This window comes from Cibotium barometz, chromosome 6 (assembly GCF_041138505.1).
Source record: "Cibotium barometz isolate CiBa-2024 chromosome 6, ASM4113850v1, whole genome shotgun sequence".
In the NCBI taxonomy this organism is placed as follows: Eukaryota; Viridiplantae; Streptophyta; class Polypodiopsida; order Cyatheales; family Cibotiaceae; genus Cibotium; species Cibotium barometz.
In genome coordinates this window covers 19,153,239-19,172,457 of record NC_141051.1, presented here as the reverse complement: position 1 = coordinate 19,172,457, position 19,219 = coordinate 19,153,239, and the positions used below count along the sequence as shown (strand labels likewise).

General features: G+C 45.5%; 1 protein-coding gene across 2 annotated transcripts in view; it reads right to left on the bottom strand.

Annotated features, from left to right (window-relative positions):
- The window catches only part of LOC147637481 (chaperone protein dnaJ A7A, chloroplastic-like), a 39,630-nt gene extending 20,921 nt beyond the window's left edge, over positions 1 to 18,709 (bottom strand). The window contains exon 1 of one of the 2 annotated variants that reach the window (XM_086799268.1): positions 18,434 to 18,709. In XM_086799268.1, coding sequence (XP_086655394.1) covers positions 18,434 to 18,561 — 128 coding nt within the window. In that variant the 5' untranslated portion in view covers positions 18,562 to 18,709. The remainder of the gene's footprint in view (positions 1 to 18,433) is intronic. The other variant, XM_086799269.1, reaches the window with a different exon arrangement.
- Between the last annotated feature and the right edge of the window lie 510 nt (positions 18,710 to 19,219).

The following is a 19,219-nucleotide window of genomic DNA, read 5'->3' as shown; positions in this document are numbered from 1 at the left end:
GCCCAGGCCTACGTAGACGGCCAGGCTGGCGGGCGCCTAGGCCTACGCAGGCAGCCAGGCTGGCGGGCGCCTAGGCCTACGCAACCAGGCGGCCAAGCCCAGGCATAGGCTGGCGCGGAATGGCGCAGGCCACCTGAGTGAAGGGGCGCCGACAGAAACGCAGGCGACAGCAACAGCAGGTGGGTGACGGCAACCACGCAGGTGCCGGCAACACTAATTCCAAAAAAAAAAAACCAGTAAATGCATCCCGTCGAATAGGCTGCTTTCGTTTTTTTAGATTCAACTTTTTTTTTTAAAGAGTTTAAAGCCCCTATTGTTTAAAGGTGTTTTTTTTTTTAAGAAAACAGAATATATATATATATATATATATATATATAAACACAAAAGCAAAAGCTCAAGTTGCTTTTGGGGAAGGTTATATAAACCCCTTAAGTGGGCTTCTTGCCACACATCTCTCAAGTTATCAAGCTCTCAAGCTCAAGTTCTCAAGCTCTCAAGCTCAAGTTCTCTCGCACTTTTCTTGTGCAAAGATCGAAATTTCTCTCCATTTGCCCTCTTCAAGATGTCGACCCAAGAATCCGAGTTGGAGGCCCTTGTCGAACGCGAAGGCTTGCCGGCTACGGAAGATACCGATGCCAATCTTTTTGACGATTATGTGTCAAAATCTGATTTGCAAGAGTTCAAAGTAGCTCTCGAAGCTTCTTCTTCGGAACGTCAAGCACAAATCGCCGCCCAGATGCAAGCCTTGCAGAACTCCATCTCTCTCTTAACCACTACCCTATCTACTCTTTCGGATATGCATACCTTGGCCTCTGCTCTAGGCCCCAACATTACTCTGGGGACCGGAACAGCTTGAGGGCAAGCAAAAGCAACGTACCAAGGAGATCGTGGACACTTGACTACATAAGTGACAAGTCCATTTTCAGTTTCATCCATATGATGATGGAAAAAGAGGCAAAACTTTGCTTTGGTGGAAGGAACTCAACCCTAAGCCAAGGACTTGGGCACAATTCGAAGACGTCTTCAAGAAAGAATTCCTCAAGAAAGAGGATGATTATGATGTTGCCCGGTTTACAGCTTTGACCATGACCTCGCAGCACCTCACTTATGAGGTTTACCTCCAGAAGTTTAGGGACTTGCAGATGAAAGCTACAAAGATGGATCCCATAACTCTTTTGGGGTTCTTCGTACCCGGTTTACCAGACTCATACCGTTTACATGTTAAAAATAACAAATGCAAAACTTTGGACGAGGCCATTTATTCAGCTCGTATCTATGATGATACAATGGTCTCTTCCAAGTCTAAACCCGTTAGCAGGGGAACAAGCACAAAAGGAAGTTCTCCGCACCTATGGCTAACACGACTGAAAGAAAGTCTTCAGACCAATCTTCGAAGAATCCAAGTTGGACACCAGCGAAGAAGAAACGACTCCTTAAGGCTTTGAAGCTCAAGAAGAAGGGACGTTGTTTCATCTGCGAAGAAAAAAGACACATGCGTAACGAGTGCCCGAAGCAAAAGGGTGCAAAGACCAACGCAGGACCCAAGCCAAAGGCAGCTAACCAGTTGTCTTTGAGAGGTACTGTCAAATCCCCACGGATCCCCTCGTGATCGATCTTGGTTCGAACTCGAATCCTGCAAACAAACGAACAACAAACAAGCAAGGGGGTGCAGGCCTGACTCACCTCCCAACCATGACAGCCGTGGGCGAGCCCACAGTCTTGGCTGTCCCCACCGAGCCACGAGCTGAGCTAACTAGGTTGACGTACCGACCAATCTCCCCCTCGTGACGTTCCATACCGCCACGAAGCTGCCCTCACGAGCCTCGAGATTGCTGCCGGCCTCGGCTGCACAAAGCAGGTGCACGTCTGCACTAGATCCAGGCTCCAAGACCATAGAGCTCTCACAAACTCGCGAGACTCTCTATATACAATAACTTGATGGGGAGAAACCTGAATTAGGGTTAGGTTAGAGTTCATTCATGGGAGACATACACAGAGAAGCAAGGGAGAGAGAGAGAGAGAGAGTTGTGGGGATAAGTCAACTCATGAAAAGCATGAGTGTGTGACTCCCCTATCACACATGTATATTGCACTAGTACACATAGTGCACTTAGTACATTAAAAGTACTAAGTGTACTATGTACTATAACTTATGGGCTTGTACACACTATAAGGGTGGGCATAACGCCTTTACCCCAACAACCTCCCACTTAAAGGCAAAGTGCCCTTAAGTAAAGGAAAAGAAAAAATCAGCATGTACATGATAATATACAAGGCCATATCAAGGCTGAAAATGGCCTCATCCAATGCCCATCAAGTGTCTGCAATGAGCAAACCGCTCCGGAGGCAAACTCTTCGTCAACAGATCAGCCGGGTTGTCATCCGTATGAATCTTAACAAGCTGAATTTGCTTGTTCTCTATCACCTCTCTGATGAAGTGATACTTCACATCCACATGCTTCGTCTTTGCATGAAAGACAGGGTTCTTTGCCAACTGGATGGCACTCTGACTGTCACAATGCAACAATGGAATATCCCCTGTATAACCCAAATCAACCACTAACCGAGATAGCCATAATGCCTCCTTGCAAGCCTCTGTGGCTGCAATATACTCGGCCTCTGTAGTAGATAAGGCTGTGCACTTCTGCATCCTGGATATCCATGACACAGCACCTCCTGTGAATGTAAACACATAACCGGTAGTAGACTTCCGGTTATCTGGATGACCGGCATAATCCGAATCCGTGTAACCATGCACTAATGCATCCTGTTTGCCAAAGATCTACTATCATGTTGTCTGTGTCAGACTCATTACTTTTCAGCATTCGTGAAGAGAAGACAGCTTGGGGAATGTGGCAGAGATTGCAGGACTTGTATGCCCAACAAAGTGCCTCAAGCAAAGTGTATTGGTTGAAGAAACTCATAGGTCTTCAGATGAAGGAAGGGGCGTCTATGACAGCCCATTTAAATGAGTTTAATGGTATTGTCAGCCAGGTTATTAATCAAAAGTTGGCAATGGACGATGAGTTCAAAGCCACTTTTTTGTTATGCACTTTGCCAGAGAGTTGGGACACATTCAGGACAGCCACTAGCAATTCGAATGCTATGCTGTCATATGCAGATGTTGAGGGTGCTCTTCTTCAAGAAGAGATGAACAGGAAAAACAACTCTGTTGGAAAGTCCAATGCAATGAATGCACGTGGGAGATCCCAGCAAAGGGGGAAAAGCCAAGAAAGGGGAAGGAGCAAGTCTCGCTCGAAAAAGGATTTGGAATGCCATTATTGTGGCAAGAAGGGACACATTAAAAAGCAAATGCACAAATCCTGTGTGCCCTTCAGGTATCTCATGACACCTTTCACTGCTTCCCAATGCTTCTTGCCAGGGTTGGCCATGTATCTAGAAACCACTCCCACTGCAAATGCAATGTCCGGCCTAGTAGCAACCATGGCATACATGAGACTGCCACAAGCTGAAGCATACGGAATCTTGGCCATATCAGCCCTGTCTCTATCTGACTGTGGGGAGCCCTCATGTTATAAAGAGGCTTTACAGAGGGCAAACAAGGCTCTTTGGGAGCGTGCCATGAAGTCAGAGATGGATTCTCTGCATAAAAATGGAACTTGGATGTTGGTGCCTTTGCCTACAGGCAAGAAGGTTTTGCCATGCAAGTGGGTATACAGGCTCAAAGTTGCATCAGATGCAAAGCCAAGATACGAAGCCAGGTTAGTGGCTAAGGGCTTTAAGCAGGAATATGGTGTGGACTTTGATGAGATCTTCTCTCCAGTGGTCAAAATGACCACACTTAGAGCTGTGTTGGCTTTGGTTGCACATGATGATCTGGACTTGATTCAGATGGATGTGAAGACTGCTTTTCTTCACGGTGATCTCCATGAGGAGATATATATGCAGCAGCCAGAGGGTTATACAGTAAGTGGAAAGGAGAAGCTTGTATGCAAGCTGAAAAAGAGTCTTTATGGGCTCAAACAGGCACCAAGGGAATGGTATCATAAATTTGATACATTCATGAAATCTCAGAAATTCAGGAGAAGTGACATAGATCACTGCTTGTACACCAAGAAAGCTTTGGATGGCAGTCTCTTGATTCTCATTTTGTATGTTGATGATATGTTGATTGCCGGGAAATCTCGTAAAGAGATGGATGCTTTGAAGAAGAGGCTGCATGAAACCTTTGATATGAAGGATTTGGGTGATGCAAATCACATCTTGGGTATGCGGATACTTCGGGACAGAAATCAGCATGTGTTGTATTTGTCTCAGAAGGAATACATTGGCAAAGTCTTGCAGAGGTTCAATATGGACGGGGGGAAGAAAGCTAGTACTCCTTTGCCTCCATATGTGAAACTCAGTGCTATGGACAGCCCACAGTCAGATAGAGACAGGGCTGATATGGCCAAGATTCCGTATGCTTCAGCTTGTGGCAGTCTCATGTATGCCATGGTTGCTACTAGGCCGGACATTGCATTTGCAGTGGGAGTGGTTTCTAGATACATGGCCAACCCTGGCAAGAAGCATTGGGAAGCAGTGAAAGGTGTCATGAGATACCTGAAGGGCACACAGGATTTGTGCATTTGCGTTTTAATGTGTCCCTTCTTGCCACAATAATGGCATTCCAAATCCTTTTTCGAGCGAGACTTGCTCCTTCCCCTTTCTTGGCTTTTCCCCCTTTGCTGGGATCTCCCACGTGCATTCATTGCATTGGACTTTCCAACAGAGTTGTTTTTCCTGTTCATCTCTTCTTGAAGAAGAGCACCCTCAACATCTGCATATGACAGCATAGCATTCGAATTGCTAGTGGCTGTCCTGAATGTGTCCCAACTCTCTGGCAAAGTGCATAACAAAAAAGTGGCTTTGAACTCATCGTCCATTGCCAACTTTTGATTAATAACCTGGCTGACAATACCATTAAACTCATTTAAATGGGCTGTCATAGACGCCCCTTCCTTCATCTGAAGACCTATGAGTTTCTTCAACCAATACACTTTGCTTGAGGCACTTTGTTGGGCATACAAGTCCTGCAATCTCTGCCACATTCCCCAAGCTGTCTTCTCTTCACGAATGCTGAAAAGTAATGAGTCTGACACAGACAACATGATAGTAGATCTTGCCAGCTCATCCATATCTTCCCACTCTTCAGCTGTAAGAGAAGCGGGCATCACACCCCTTTCTTTGATAGGCTTGTGCTGCTTTTTCTGGAGCAACACATTGTAGCACTGGGTTTGCCAAATATCATAATTATGCGAGCCTTCAAGCTTCTTGATGTGAAGCAATGAAGAGCTCTCACCTGTGGTTGCCATAGCAAAATGCAACCTGTAATGCCTGACTCCCTGCAAATGTGCAAACACTGCACCCAAAATGTGCAAACACTGCACCCAAAGCACACAAAGTGCTCACAAATGTTCTCCCAAGCTTTATCTCCCACTGCGGAAGCAAGAATGCAACTTTTCTCCCACTTTATGTGATGAAAACACCAAAATCTGGTTGCTGCAGATTTTGGACAGCACCTTAAATGTGCTCTTTTGCCCTTCCAAAGTACTGTACAGCAGTACCAAGTGCTCACCAATGATGTACCAAACCTGTCCCGGCAAGTTCAGCAGCTGAATTTGAACCTTTTGATCACTCAAAACAGTGTACAGCCATGCCAAAACATGCACAAAGCTGTGCCAAATCTGTACCAGCAGGTACAATAGCAATAAATGCTCTCCTGGCTGTCCAAATGAGTGAAAATCAGACTTTTACAGTCCCGTACACTGCATACAACAGTCCCGAACAGAAATTGGGCAAAAGCCCCTTGACTGCAAGCTGATTTCTGAGGATTCAAGGCATAAATGTCTTGCCTGCTGCTTTGCCAAGCTCAACAAGCATACAAACTTGAAAAGCCCCTTGATTTAAGATCAATTTCTGATCATACATGGTACATTGACGCAAATGAAGGCATCCAGAGTGTTCACGATGCTTCCCCCTGGCCACATATACATCCAATACATGAAAGCCCCTTGATTTACAGGCACATTGAGTGCTTGTAAGGCATCAGCACAATATCCACATCATCAAATGCGATTGCCTGCATGCAAATCAACCAAATCGGCACAAAAGCCCCTTGATTTGCACTGCAATTTGCTGCAATTTGCTGCAATTTTGCCCAAATGTGCGATTTTTCACATCATACAGCATGTATGAGTGCTTAATTGCACAATTACATCAAAAGCCCCAAATTTCGACATCCAATTTCCTGCAAATTGATCCTGATTTGACCAATTTCTTGCAAATTTATCCTGATTGTGACCAATGTCACCCAATTTTGCCAATTTTGCTCAAAATTGAGCAATTCAGCACCTGAACCTGCTCAATTGATTGAATTGATAAGAAATTCCCAAAATATTGAAGGCAAATACCTCTGAAATTTCTGATTTTTCTCTGATTTGCAGGTTGATTTCTGTTGCAGGAGGGGGGAGGCGTGATGAATTGCTAGTGGCTGTACGGATTCTGCTGCTGCTGCTGTGCTGTACGGCGGCGCTGCTGCTCTGGCTGTGCTGGCTGCATGGCAGCCCAGTTGGGCAGCAGCCAGGGTAACGCTGGCTGCCTGGGTTGACGCCTTGTAGCGCTACAAGTCTATCCGCCTTCGCTTAGCGCTACAAGTCTATCCGCTTGTTTCTTCGCTTAGCGCTGGCGCCTTCGCCTGCGTGTGATGCAACGCCCGCCACCTAATGGATAGCACTACACGTATTCGCCAAGCCTGTCGTTGACGCCTCGTGATTGCCTGCGCCGTGTAGAGCTGGCCCGCTTCGCTCGCCTAGCGCACTTACGCTTTCATTTTTTGCCACGTATTCGCCTGGCTGCTGTGCGCTTCGTGATTGCCTGCACCGTGTAGAACTGGCCCGCTTCGATGGACGCCCTCGACCAAGGTACTACCAGCACCAGCTTATGCTGCCTTGGCTAATGCTAGCCAGCCCACGACTGATTCGCTTACGCTTAGCAGCCAGCTACTCCTGCTGGATTCCTCTCCTGTTGGGCGCAGCCTGTGTGGTGCTCTTGTCGTGTCCTTGCGACCAGTTGATGTAGGCGCCTCACCACATTCACACGAGCAAGCCTGCTTGCACAGAGATTCGAAGGGCACCGGCTCTGATACCAGTTGATGGGGAGAAACCTGAATTAGGGTTAGGTTAGAGTTCATTCATGGGAGACATACACAGAGAAGCAAGGGAGAGAGAGAGAGAGAGTTGTGGGGATAAGTCAACTCATGAAAAGCATGAGTGTGTGACTCCCCTATCACACATGTATATTGCACTAGTACACAGTGTGCACTTAGTACATTAAAAGTACTAAGTGTACTATGTACTATAACTTATGGGCTTGTACACACTATAAGGGTGGGCATAACGCCTTTACCCCAACATAACTAACCTTGGCCTCCCTTTTATAGGCTCTTGGCCGGTCATCGGGCATCCACACTTGGCCGCCCGCCCGTCCATACTTGGGTGCCCGCCCGTTAGTATATCCCTAACTCAGCTCGTCAATCAGCCTGCCTAGTTCCAAGCTTCACCAAGCCTCGAAACTAGTCTTGCATGCGTATAGCACACGGTAGATACCCACTGTGCACATGACATACTCCCCTTCCTCTAAGAGCTCACTCCTGAGCTCACTAAAAAGCCAAGGTAATCTCTCTGAAGAGAAGTCAATGTCTCCCATGTAGCGTCCTCCTCAACACGATCCTTCCACTTGATCTTGTATTCCGTGATAAGCGTATGACGCAATCTTCGTTCACGAAATCCAAGAATCTTTTCAGGTTCGTGCGGAACAAATGTCATGTCCTGGACATCTATAATTTCTTGAGGAGTAACTAACTGATCTGCTCCACCCAGTACTTCCTTAAGTCTACTGACATGAAATACAGGATGAACTTTCACATGAGAAGGCAAATCCAATTCATATGCAACTGAACCAATCCGTCGCGTAACACGAAATGGTCCACAGTATCTAGGGAATAATTTCGGAGATCTACCTGTCCGTAAAGTCTCGGAATCTTTCGGAACTCGCAAATACACTATCGTTCCTTCAGAGAACTCTCTAGGTGAACGATGTCTATTAGAATAAAACCTGTCTCGGTCTTGAGCACTTCTAATAGATTCCTTCGCAACTTGTAACATTTCCTGCATATCTTGCAAAAAATTACGTGCTGCATCATGCTGAAGTCCTGAGAATCCTACTGTAACAGGTGATCTTGGTTGAAAACCATACATAAGCATGAAAGGACTAAACCCTATACTCGTATGCTTAGTACTGTTATATGCAAATTCTAACATAGGAAGATAATCCTCCCATGAACTCTGTCTTTTGGATACATATGCCCGAAGCATATCCTCCAAAATCTGATTCACTCTTTCAGTCTGACCATCAGATTGAGGATGATCTGAGGAACTCAAATTCAAAGTTGTTTCCAACTTCTCAAAAACAAGTTTCCAAAATTCACTCGTAAACTTAGAGTCCCTATCACTGACTATGTCCTGCGGTAACCCATACAGTCTAAACAATTGCTCGATAAACTACCGAGCTAATTGCGTAGCTGTAATAGTCTTCTGGGTCGGTAAAAATCTAGCCATTTTTGTCAAGCGATCTACCACAACCCAAATAGGATCGTGGCCTTGATGTGTTCTTGGCAATCCGGTAATAAAATCCATGGAAATACTTTCCCATTTATTACCTGGGATTTGCAAAGGATGCAACAACCCAGCCTGTCTAAAGCGTTCAGCTTTATTTGCGTGACAAATCTGACACTTGAGAACATAATCTTCTACATACCCTTTCATCTTCGGCCAATAAAAAGTGTGTTTCACTAATGATAGTGTCCTGTGTACCCCACGATGTCCAGCAGAAGGGGCGTTGTGACACTCCTTCAGAATCTTGGACCTAATGTCCGGGATCTGTGGCACACAAATTTTGTCATTACAGAATAGTAAACCATTCCGAATCATCCACTGACCTCTTGCAGCCTGAATGGTAGACTGCGCAGTCACCGAGTCTTGGTCAATCAATGAGCTCCCGTCCTGGATCTTCTGCCAAAATGGACCAAAATAACTATCAGTCTTGCAAAGCCCTCTCAATGACTGAAATAAGTCAGTAGAAATCTCGGTGAACGACAAAGAATTCACCTCTCTAATCCGACTAAGCGCATCTGCAATACTATTCATGGACCCTTTCCGATAACGGATCTCAAAATCAAAATCTTGCATTAACTCTGCCCAACGAGCTTTCCTTCCTCTCAAATCATCCGCATCACACACATACTTGATTGACTAATGATCAGTCAATACCACAAACTTGGAGCCATATAAATAATGTCTCCAAACCTTGAGAGCATGAATCACAGCATAAAGCTCCTTCTCAAGGGTTGGCCAACGAGATTGAGTGTTGTCTAGCTTTTTACTTTCAAAAGCAACCGGTCTACCATCTTGAAATAAAGCAGCCCCGATAGCATAGTCACTAGCATCAGTTTCAAGAACATAAGGCCGACTAGGATCAGGTAATGCTAAGATAGGTGCTTCCTTGACTTTATCTTTCAAAAGTCTGAAGGCCATATCCAAATCGTTATTCCAAGTGATAGGTTGATTGGACTTACGTCCACGACCTTTCAATAAGTCGGTCATCGGCAGTGTGAGCTGAGAGTACTCCCGTACAGATTTCCGAAGAAAAACTACAAAACCGAGAAAAGAACGAAGTTGTTTCAATGTTCGTGGTATAGGCCAGTCTAAAACCTTCTGAACGCGGTCATAGTCAATGCTCAATCCATCTCTAGTGATCCTGTGTCCCAAGTAAATGATGTCGGTCGTAAAGAACTCACATTTACTTAACTTAGCATATAGTCGATTCTGTCTTAAAATAGATAAGACAATCGTGAGGTGTCTGACATGATCCTCAAGAGTACGACTATAAATCAAAATATCATCCAGGAACACCACCACAAATTTTCCCAAATGTTCACGAAAAAGATCGTTCATCATTTGCTGGAAAGTGGCTGGAGCATTAGAATTGAACAGACAATCAGAACAAGTACTAGGACGAGAAAGTACAGTAATTGACTTACCTGTCAAAGACAACTGGTTAGCTGCCTTTGGCCTGGGTCCTACGTTTGACTTGGTACCCTTTTGCTTTGGGCACTCATTACGCAAGTGTCCTTTTTCTTCGCAGATAAAACAACGTCCTTCCTTCTTGAGCTTCAAAGCCCGAAGGAGTCGTTTCTTCTTCGCTGGTGTCGAACTTGAATTCTTCGAAGGTTGGTCCGAAGACTTGCCTTCAATCGCGTTAGCCATAGGTGCGGAGAACTTTCTTTTATGCTTGTTCCCCTGCTTGGTAACGGGTTTCGACTTGGAAGAGACCATCGTATCATCATAGATACGAGTTGAATGAATGGCCTCGTCCAAAGTTTTACATTTGTTATTTTTAACCTGTAATCGGTACGAGTCGGGTAAACCAGCTACGAAAAACCCCAAAAGAGTAGTGGGATCCATCTTTGTAGCTTTCATCCGCAAGTCACGAAACTTCTGGAGGTAGACCTCATAAGTGAGGTGCTGCGAGGTCATGGTCAAAGCTGAAAACCGGGCTACAACATCATAATCATCCTCTTTCTTGAGGAATTCTTTCTTGAAAATGTCTTCAAATTGAGCCCAAGTCGTTGGCTTAGGGTTCAGTTCCTTCCACCAAAGCAAAGCTTTGCCGGACAGGAAACCTGCTGCTAACTGTATCTTCTTTCCATCATCATATGGATGAAACTGAAAGTGAACTTGCCACTTGTGTAGCCACGTGTCCACGATCTCCTTGGTTCGCTGCTTTTGCTCGCCCCTGAACGGTTCCGGAGTAATATTGGGGCCTAAAGCTGAAGCCAAGGTATCCATACCCGAGAAAGTAGAGAGGGTAGTGGTCAATAGAGCGATGGAGTTCTGCAAAGCTTGCATCTGAGCTGCGATTTGTGCCTAACGTTCCGTCGAAGAAGCTTCGAGAGCTACTTTGAACTCTTGGAAATCTGATTTTGACACAAACTCGTCAAAAAGATCGGCATCGTTACCTTCCGTTAGCCGGCAAGCCTTCGCGTTCCACGAGGGGCTCCAACTCCGATTCTTGGGTCGACATCGTGAAGAGGGCACGTGGAGAGAAAATTCGATCTTTGCACAACAAAAGTGTGAGCGAACGTGAGAGCTTGACAGCTCGAAAACTTGAGAACTTGAGAACTCGAGAGATGTGTGGCAAGAAGCCCACTAGAGGGGTTTATAAAGGTTTCCCAAAAGCCAAAAAAAAATCTCAAAAAGCTATGCTTAGCTTTTGCTTTAGTTTTTGTGTTTTCTTTTTTTTTTTGAATAAATATATATATATATATATATATTTTTTTTTAATATATATATATATATATATGGATATATATATTCTCTTTTCTAAAAAAAATAAACATCTTGAAACCTTTGAAACCCTTGAAACCTTGGAGGATTCTTTTAAAACTTTGAAAGTTTTAAATTCTTAAAAAAAACGAAAGCTAAGAAAAAAAACGTGCTTTCCTTATGTTTTTTTTTTCCCTCCAGGATTCACCCGTCGGTGAGCTGCCGGCGCCTAGATTAGCTACCGGGTGTAGTTTCCGTCGCCAGCTGCTGCTGACGTTGCCTGCGTGTCCTGCGTGCGGCTGTACCCGTGCCAACTCGCCAGCCTGCTCGTGCGCCTGCACCAGCCGGATGCGTTACCTGCGCTGGCCGCCTACAAGGCGTGGCTGGCATAAGCGCTGGCCTGCCTGGCCTGGGCCGCCTGCGCTAGGCTACGTAGGCCTCGCTGGGGCGCCTGCGTAGGCCTGGGCGCTACCCGCTTGGCCTAGGCGCCGCCTGGGCTGGCTGCCTTAGCCTGGCCACAAGGCCACGTGGCCTGGGTACCCGCCATGCTTGGCCTAGACGCCTTCAGCCCGCCTATAACCACTGCCTGCAGTACTCGCCAGCGCCAGCGCCAGCGCACAAACTTGCCAGCATGAACAGCACATCTCTCTCTCTCTCTCTCTCTCTCTCTCTCTCTCGATCAACGAAAAAAAGCAAACGTGCTTCTTCCTTTTTTTTCTGTTTTCTCTCCCTGCAGGTTATGCGACTGCACAACAAAACAGGCCTCTTCCTTGCAAAAGCAATCGACCCTTATTACACTACCATCTCCCATCAACATGGGGTTCTTTGATGAAGAAAAAACACATACCAAATCTGAAAACTGCAGTATGCACAGAAAAAACAGCAAGTTTTTTAACACATACCGTTCTTCGACCTCTTCTTCTCTACCTACCGACTTGTTCGTTCACGAGGTATGCTCTGATACCACTGTCAAATCCCCACGGATCCCCTCGTGATCGATCTTGGTTCGAACTCGAATCCTGCAAACAAACGAACAACAAACAAGCAAGGGGGTGCAGGCCTGACTCACCTCCCAACCATGACAGCCGTGGGCGAGCCCACAGTCTTGGCTGTCCCCACCGAGTCACGAGCTGAGCTAACTAGGTTGACGTACCGACCAATCTCCTCCTCGTGACGTCCCATACCGCCACGAAGCTGCCCTCGCGAGCCTCGAGATTGCTGCCGACCTCGGCTGCACAAAGCAGGTGCACGTCTGCACTAGATCCAGGCTCCAAGACCATAGAGCTCTCACAAACTCGCGAGACTCTCTATATACAATAACTAACCTTGGCCACCCTTTTATAGGCTCTTGGCCGGTCATCGGGCGTCCACACTTGGCCGCCCGCCCGTCCATACTTGGGTGCCCGTCCGTTAGTGTATCCCTAACTCAGCTCGTCAATCAGCCTGCCTAGTTCCAAGCTTCCCCAAGCCTCGAAACTAGTCTTGCATGCGTATAGCACACGGTAGATACCCACTGTGCACATAACAGGTACGTCAGTTAACTGTACTTTCTCGCCCTAGTACATGTTCTGATTGTCTGTTTAACTCTAAAGTTTTTGGCTTGCATGATCTTCTCCGAGTGTATGGAGAAGTGAATGGCCATAGAATCCACATTCTTCTAGACCTTGGCAGCTCACACAACTTTGTTAACTACAAACTTGTGCAGAAATTGAGTCTTGATACGACACCCAGCGATCATACCTATGAGGTACGCCTACCTGCGGGAAGGCAAATATGGGATCGAAAGGTGGAGATGCTACCAATCCGGATTCAGGACTACAAAGATACTCTGGAATGCTATGTTATGCACCTAGAACATGTAGACTTCTTATTAGGGATTGAGTGGTTTAAGACTCTTCAAGCCAGAGCGATTGGTCTAGTCATATTTTTTCTTTTCAACATAGGAACACCCAGTATAGTATTTTAGGTGATTGTATACATCCCTCTCAGGGACCTCTTGTAAATGCAGTTGATTTTGGAAATATAATGGATTCTTCTTTGTATATTGCTTTCCATTGTGTATTGATTCCACTTTCTTCATTTCTCATACCTTCTATGGATGTCAATGAATTAAGTGTATTTGAAAGCAAAGAATTACAGAAGATACTTGATTCGTTTCAAGATGTATTTCCTAAAGAACTGCCATCGGGTTTACCACCTGAAAGGACAGTAGATCATCGTATTGACTTGATCCCTAGTGCTCATCCTATCAGTATTCCACCTTACAGGATGAGCCAAGCTGAGGAAGATGAGTTGACTAAACAACTCGAAGACTATTTGAGGATGGGCCACATCCATCCAAGTAAATCACCTTGGGGTGCACCTGTGTTGCTTAGGAGAAAGAAGGACAACACCTAGAGAATGTGTATAGATTACAAGAGATTAAACAAGCTGACAATTAAGAACCGTTATCCTCTCCCTAGATAAGATGACCTGATTGATCGGTTAGCAGGAGCGAAATATTTCACGAAGATAGATTTACGTACTAGCTATCACCAGATACGTATTCATGAAAGGCATGTCGAAAGAACCGCCTTTCGGACTAGGTATGGCCATTACGAGTTTCTCATATTACCATTTGGGTTAACCAATGCTCCAGCCACTTTCCAACAAATGATGAACGATCTTTTTCGTGAACATTTGGGAAAATTTGTGGTAGTGTTTCTAGATGATATTTTGATATATAGTCGTACTCTTGAGGATCATGTTAGACACCTCACGATTGTCTTATCTATTTTAAGACAGAATCGACTATATGCTAAATTAAGTAAATGTGAGTTTTTTATGACAGACATCATTTACTTGGGACACAAGATCACTAGAGATGGATTGAGCATTGACTATGACCGAGTTCAGAAGGTTCTGGACTGGCCTATACCGCGAACAGTGAAACAACTTCGTTCTTTTCTCGGTTTCGTTGTTTTTCTTCGAAAATCTGTGCGGGAGTACTCTCAGCTCACACTACCGATGACCGACTTGTTGAAAGGTCGTGGACGTAAGTCAAATCAGCCTATCACTTGGAATAACGATTTGGATATGGCCTTCAGACTTTTGAAAGATAAAGTCAAGGAAGCACCTATCTTAGCATTACCCGATCCTAGTCGGCCTTATGTTCTTGAAGCTGATGCCAGTGACTATGCCATCGGGGCTGCTCTATTTCAAGATGGTAGATCGGTTGCTTTTGAAAGTAAAAAGCTAGACGACACTCAATCTCGTTGGCCAACCCTTGAGAAGGAGCTTTATGCTGTGATTCACGCTCTCAAGGTTTGGAGACATTATTTATATGGCTCCAAATTTGTGGTATTGACTGATCATCAAGTATGTGTGTGATGCGGATGATTTGAGAGGAAGGAAAGCTCGTTGGGCTGAGTTAATGCAAGATTTTGATCTTGAGATTCGTTATCGAAAAGGGTCCATGAATAGTGTTGCAGATGCGCTTAGTCGAATTAGAGAGGTGAATACTTTGTCGTTCACCGAGATTTCTACTGACTTATTCCAGTCATTGAGAGGGCTTTGCAAGACTAATAGTTATTTTGGTCCATTTTGGCAGAAGATCCAGGACGGGAGCTCATTGATTGACCAAGACTCGATGACTGAACAGCCTACCATTCAGGCTGCAGGAGGCCAGTGGATGATTCGGAATGGTTTACTATTCCGTAATGACAATTTGTGTACCACAGATCCCGGACATTAGGTCCAAGATGCTTAAGGAGTGTCACGACGCCCCTTCTGCTGGTGCTTTGGGCAGTGTGGAGCAAGGCTTGGGCAAAACAAGAAGAGGATGCTGTCGGTTGCCTGGAAAGGGGGTACTGTTGGCTAGACACGCTCTGTCAGCTGTACCAGAGAGTATGGCGACTGAAACGCATCAGGATATGGCAAAGGGACTACAAGCGCATCAAAACATGATTTATTTGTCCAATCAACTGGCTGACCAGCAGTCAGCCAATTCTCCATAAAGTCAAAAGAACTATAAATAGCACAAGAGGCTCCTTGAAAGATTCATTCAATCCTCTAGGGATTGGGTCAATAGGAGTCCCATAGGGGGACAGAATTTTGGGTGTTATCACCTTTTCTTCAAGACAGCCTAGGGCTGCAGACAAGTACCTTTTTGTACTATAGTAATATACTGAATTTTCCAACATCTCTCTCTCTCTACTCTCTCTCTATATCTGCGTTTTGCATCAGATGCTTTCCAAGAGTGTTTAGGGCTGAAAGAAGACTCCCAGAGCTTCCGCGTGTTACAGGTTGATGGACACCCTTCGGGCGTCAGGTGTCACCGAGCTACCTTCCGAGTGGACCACAGAGGACAGCCCTCGAAGATCGCACAGAGTCCGCAACAAAAGCAATACAACGGAGCTTCTTTAGGTAAACTATGCTTTGATGTCTCATATTATGCGGGACAAGGAGCCCACTTCCGTTAAGGAAGCCCTTTCACAGGATACTTGGAGGAAAGCCATGCAGGTGGAACTTGATGCCATCGAGAAGAACAACACATGGGAGTTGGTATCGAGGCCATCAAAACGGTCAGACATTGGTGTCAAATGGGTCTTTAAGACCAAATATGCGTCAGATGGGTCGGTGGCCAAACACAAAGCCAGACTCGTGGCTAAAGGTTATGCTCAACGGCCAAGCATCAACTACAAGGATACCTTTGCACCAACAACAAGGATGACCACGATTCAGACCGTTCTTGCCCTTGCTTCTTCTCAGAGGTGGCTTGTATATCAAATGGATGTAAAATCTGCGTTCCTTAATGGTGACTTGCAGGAGGAGGTGTATGCTGAGTAGCCTCCAGGCTTTGTTGTTCCAAGATCAGAAGGGATGGTTTACAAGTTACATAAGGCCTTGTATGGTCTTAAGCAGGCTCCCAGGGCTTGGAATTAGAAGATTGATTCCTTCCTTGTTCGGACTAGTTTTCAGAGATCGTTTGCAGATCCCAACCTCTATCTCTTTCGAGAACGCGGCATGGTTACGATTATCATCCTTTATGTGGATGAGCTCATTCTCACCGGCGGTCATGTGGAGCACATTGGCATGACGAAGGCTGCCTTGTCAAAGGAGTTTGAGATGGCCGACCTAGGCTTACTCCACTTCTTTTTGGGATTGGAGATCTGGCAGACCCTGAGGGGGTTTTTTGTCTCTCAGCAACGGTATGTTCATGAGTTGCTTGAGGCCTTTGGGATGGAGAACTGCAAGCCTATTACTTCCCCGATGGACCCAAATACAAAGTTAACTATTAATGATCCTTGTGAGCCAATTGATGCCTCGCAGTATCGAAAGTTGGTTGGTTCATTGATCTGGTTGCTGAACACCAGATTGGACTTGAGCTTCTCCGTGGGACTGTTGAGCTCTTTTATGCAAACGCCATTGAAGTCTCATTGGGACGTAGGATTGCGGATGTTGCGGTATCTGCAAAGTATGAGGGATCTAGGACTCTTCTACACAGGAGGGGATGGAGTCAGACTCCAGGGTTGGAGTGACTCAGATTGGGGAGGAGATCCAAACACGAGGAGATCTACTTTAGGTTACAATTTTACCCTCGGCTCAGGAGCAGTTTCTTGGAGCAATAAGAGGCAGCCAACTATTGCCCTATCTTCGACAGAGGCAGAGTACCCGGCTGCTTGTGGTACTGCTTGCGAGGTTGTGTGGCTGCGGAGGCTGCTAGGCGAGATCGGGTTTCCACAGAAGGAGCCCACAGTCATCCACTGTGATAACCAGAGTTGTATAGCTATTACTCGGAACCCAGTCTTCCATGCCTAGACCAAGCACATAGAGATACAGTATCACTTTGTACGTTAAAAGATCTTGGTTGGTGACATCTTGCTACTTTATTGTTCAACGAAGGACAATGCGGCGGACCTCTTCACGAAGTCTCTACCTCATGCTACGCTCAGGCAGCTCCCTAGGGTTGATTTCACAGCTAGGAGCTGAGAGGGGGTGTTAGAAGTCATCTCCTTTCTTTATCAGACACCAGGGCCTCTGTTGTGGGTGTGCCCACCCTTTGTAGGTGTTTTCTCATTTTTCCTCACTCCCCATATTTTTTCCCCATTTTTCCTAGTTTTCCATGGCTTGGGTGGCTGCCCTGTGATGGCAGCATGTCCCAGTAGCTGGCCGACTGCATGGGTTCATCACCATGAGCTGGCCGACTGTTCATTCAGGTCCACGACCTTTCACTGATGCTGGCCAACTTGATACAGCCGGCCGACTGGTGCAGGTTGCTGATCGTGGAGAATGTCTCTGTCGGCTGCCCCTTCTACTGGCCAACTTCTCACTTGGGGGCATATAAAATGGCCCCATAGCCCCCTTGCCATTGTATCTTGTTTACACTTCGGGATCTTGTGTATATAGAGCAGAGTTACACACCTATCTCTCTCCTTCTCTTGTGCTGTCGATTTTCTGCACTCTACTTGCTCGTGGTCTCAGATTTGGTTATCATCTCCGCTGCATATTTTGACAACTCACACTCAAATTTCCAAGATGACAACAGCTAACTCTATGTCATCCTATTAGAAAGCAATTCCCTTGCAAAGACTAGGAATGCCGAAAACTCACATAACATGAGCCATGCTGTGGGCAGGGCTCCTGCATAACCCTACTTGTTGAGATTGAATATTCAAACAGTATGTCTGTCTGTAGACAACTCTTGAAGTAGAAAGCCTTGTTTTTTTTTTGGGGGGAGGGGGCGGGGGGGAGGAGGAGGGAGGGGGGGGTTGGGGGTTTTGTATTGTGAGACAGGGTACTGAATTTTAAATGTCCCTAGTGTAGATTCGAACCCAATACCTCGTGACACATGCTAGAGAGGCACGGGTGCTACCGTCGGACAGTAGAAAGCGGTGTTGTGGTGACACAACACACAACAAAATGTGAGGAAGTGGGCACTCATTCGAAAGCATGCTAGCCGACTACATGTATATGCATAGACTCTCAACCATAAAACCATAGGCAAACATGTCTTTAAGAGCTTTTCTTGAGCAGAATATATCAAAGAGCCATGTATATAACAGACTAACCTGTGTAGGGTGCCATTTGATCTGGGAAAGGGGGAAGCTGAAGCGTGGGAGGTGTTCAAGAAGCAATCTGACGGCACAGAAGTTTGGTGCACTCCCCAAATCAAAGGCCGGGAATTCATTAGCGCCATAGCTTTTCCTGTGTACCCGCAAACTTCAGCACTATATAAGGAGGCTACACCATCGACAGAAACCCTAACACCATATCGGGCACGACCTGCACACTCCTCTCTCAAATATAAGTCTCAAATCAAAAAATGAAGATATTTTCCTTTTTCCGAAAATTAGGACTCTCTCGTGAAATATGAATTAGTGGGACCACAAAAAAGTTCACGAGAGGCCTGGCCTGCCTTATGTTGGAACGGGTTAGAAAAGTCTTTATTATGTAAATACCTTCTTTTAAATCAAAAGCCTTTATTACTGCTCTATAGTAAATATGAAAGCAACCTATCCTTTTGAAAGTGGAAAGAAGGGAGGCTCATAAGTTTGTGGTCGTGGCCTAATGTAAAGCATTATGGGGCGTGAGGGGTTTCTTGGTTCAGTCAAAGCTTCTTGGTCAATCAGCATTTAGGTATAACGGTGGAGCAAATTCTATGTTTTTTTTTGTTTTTTTAAGTAGCATTTTTAGCAAGGATCTACATTTTATCTGTGTGACATTCAGTGAGTCTAAAAGTCACTTCCTATAAGAAATTATAATGTGTGTGCACACAATCACAATAGCAAACGCACGATCTTTATCTTACATAAGTGAGCACATATTGCACAAACTAAATTACTGCTGAGACTTGG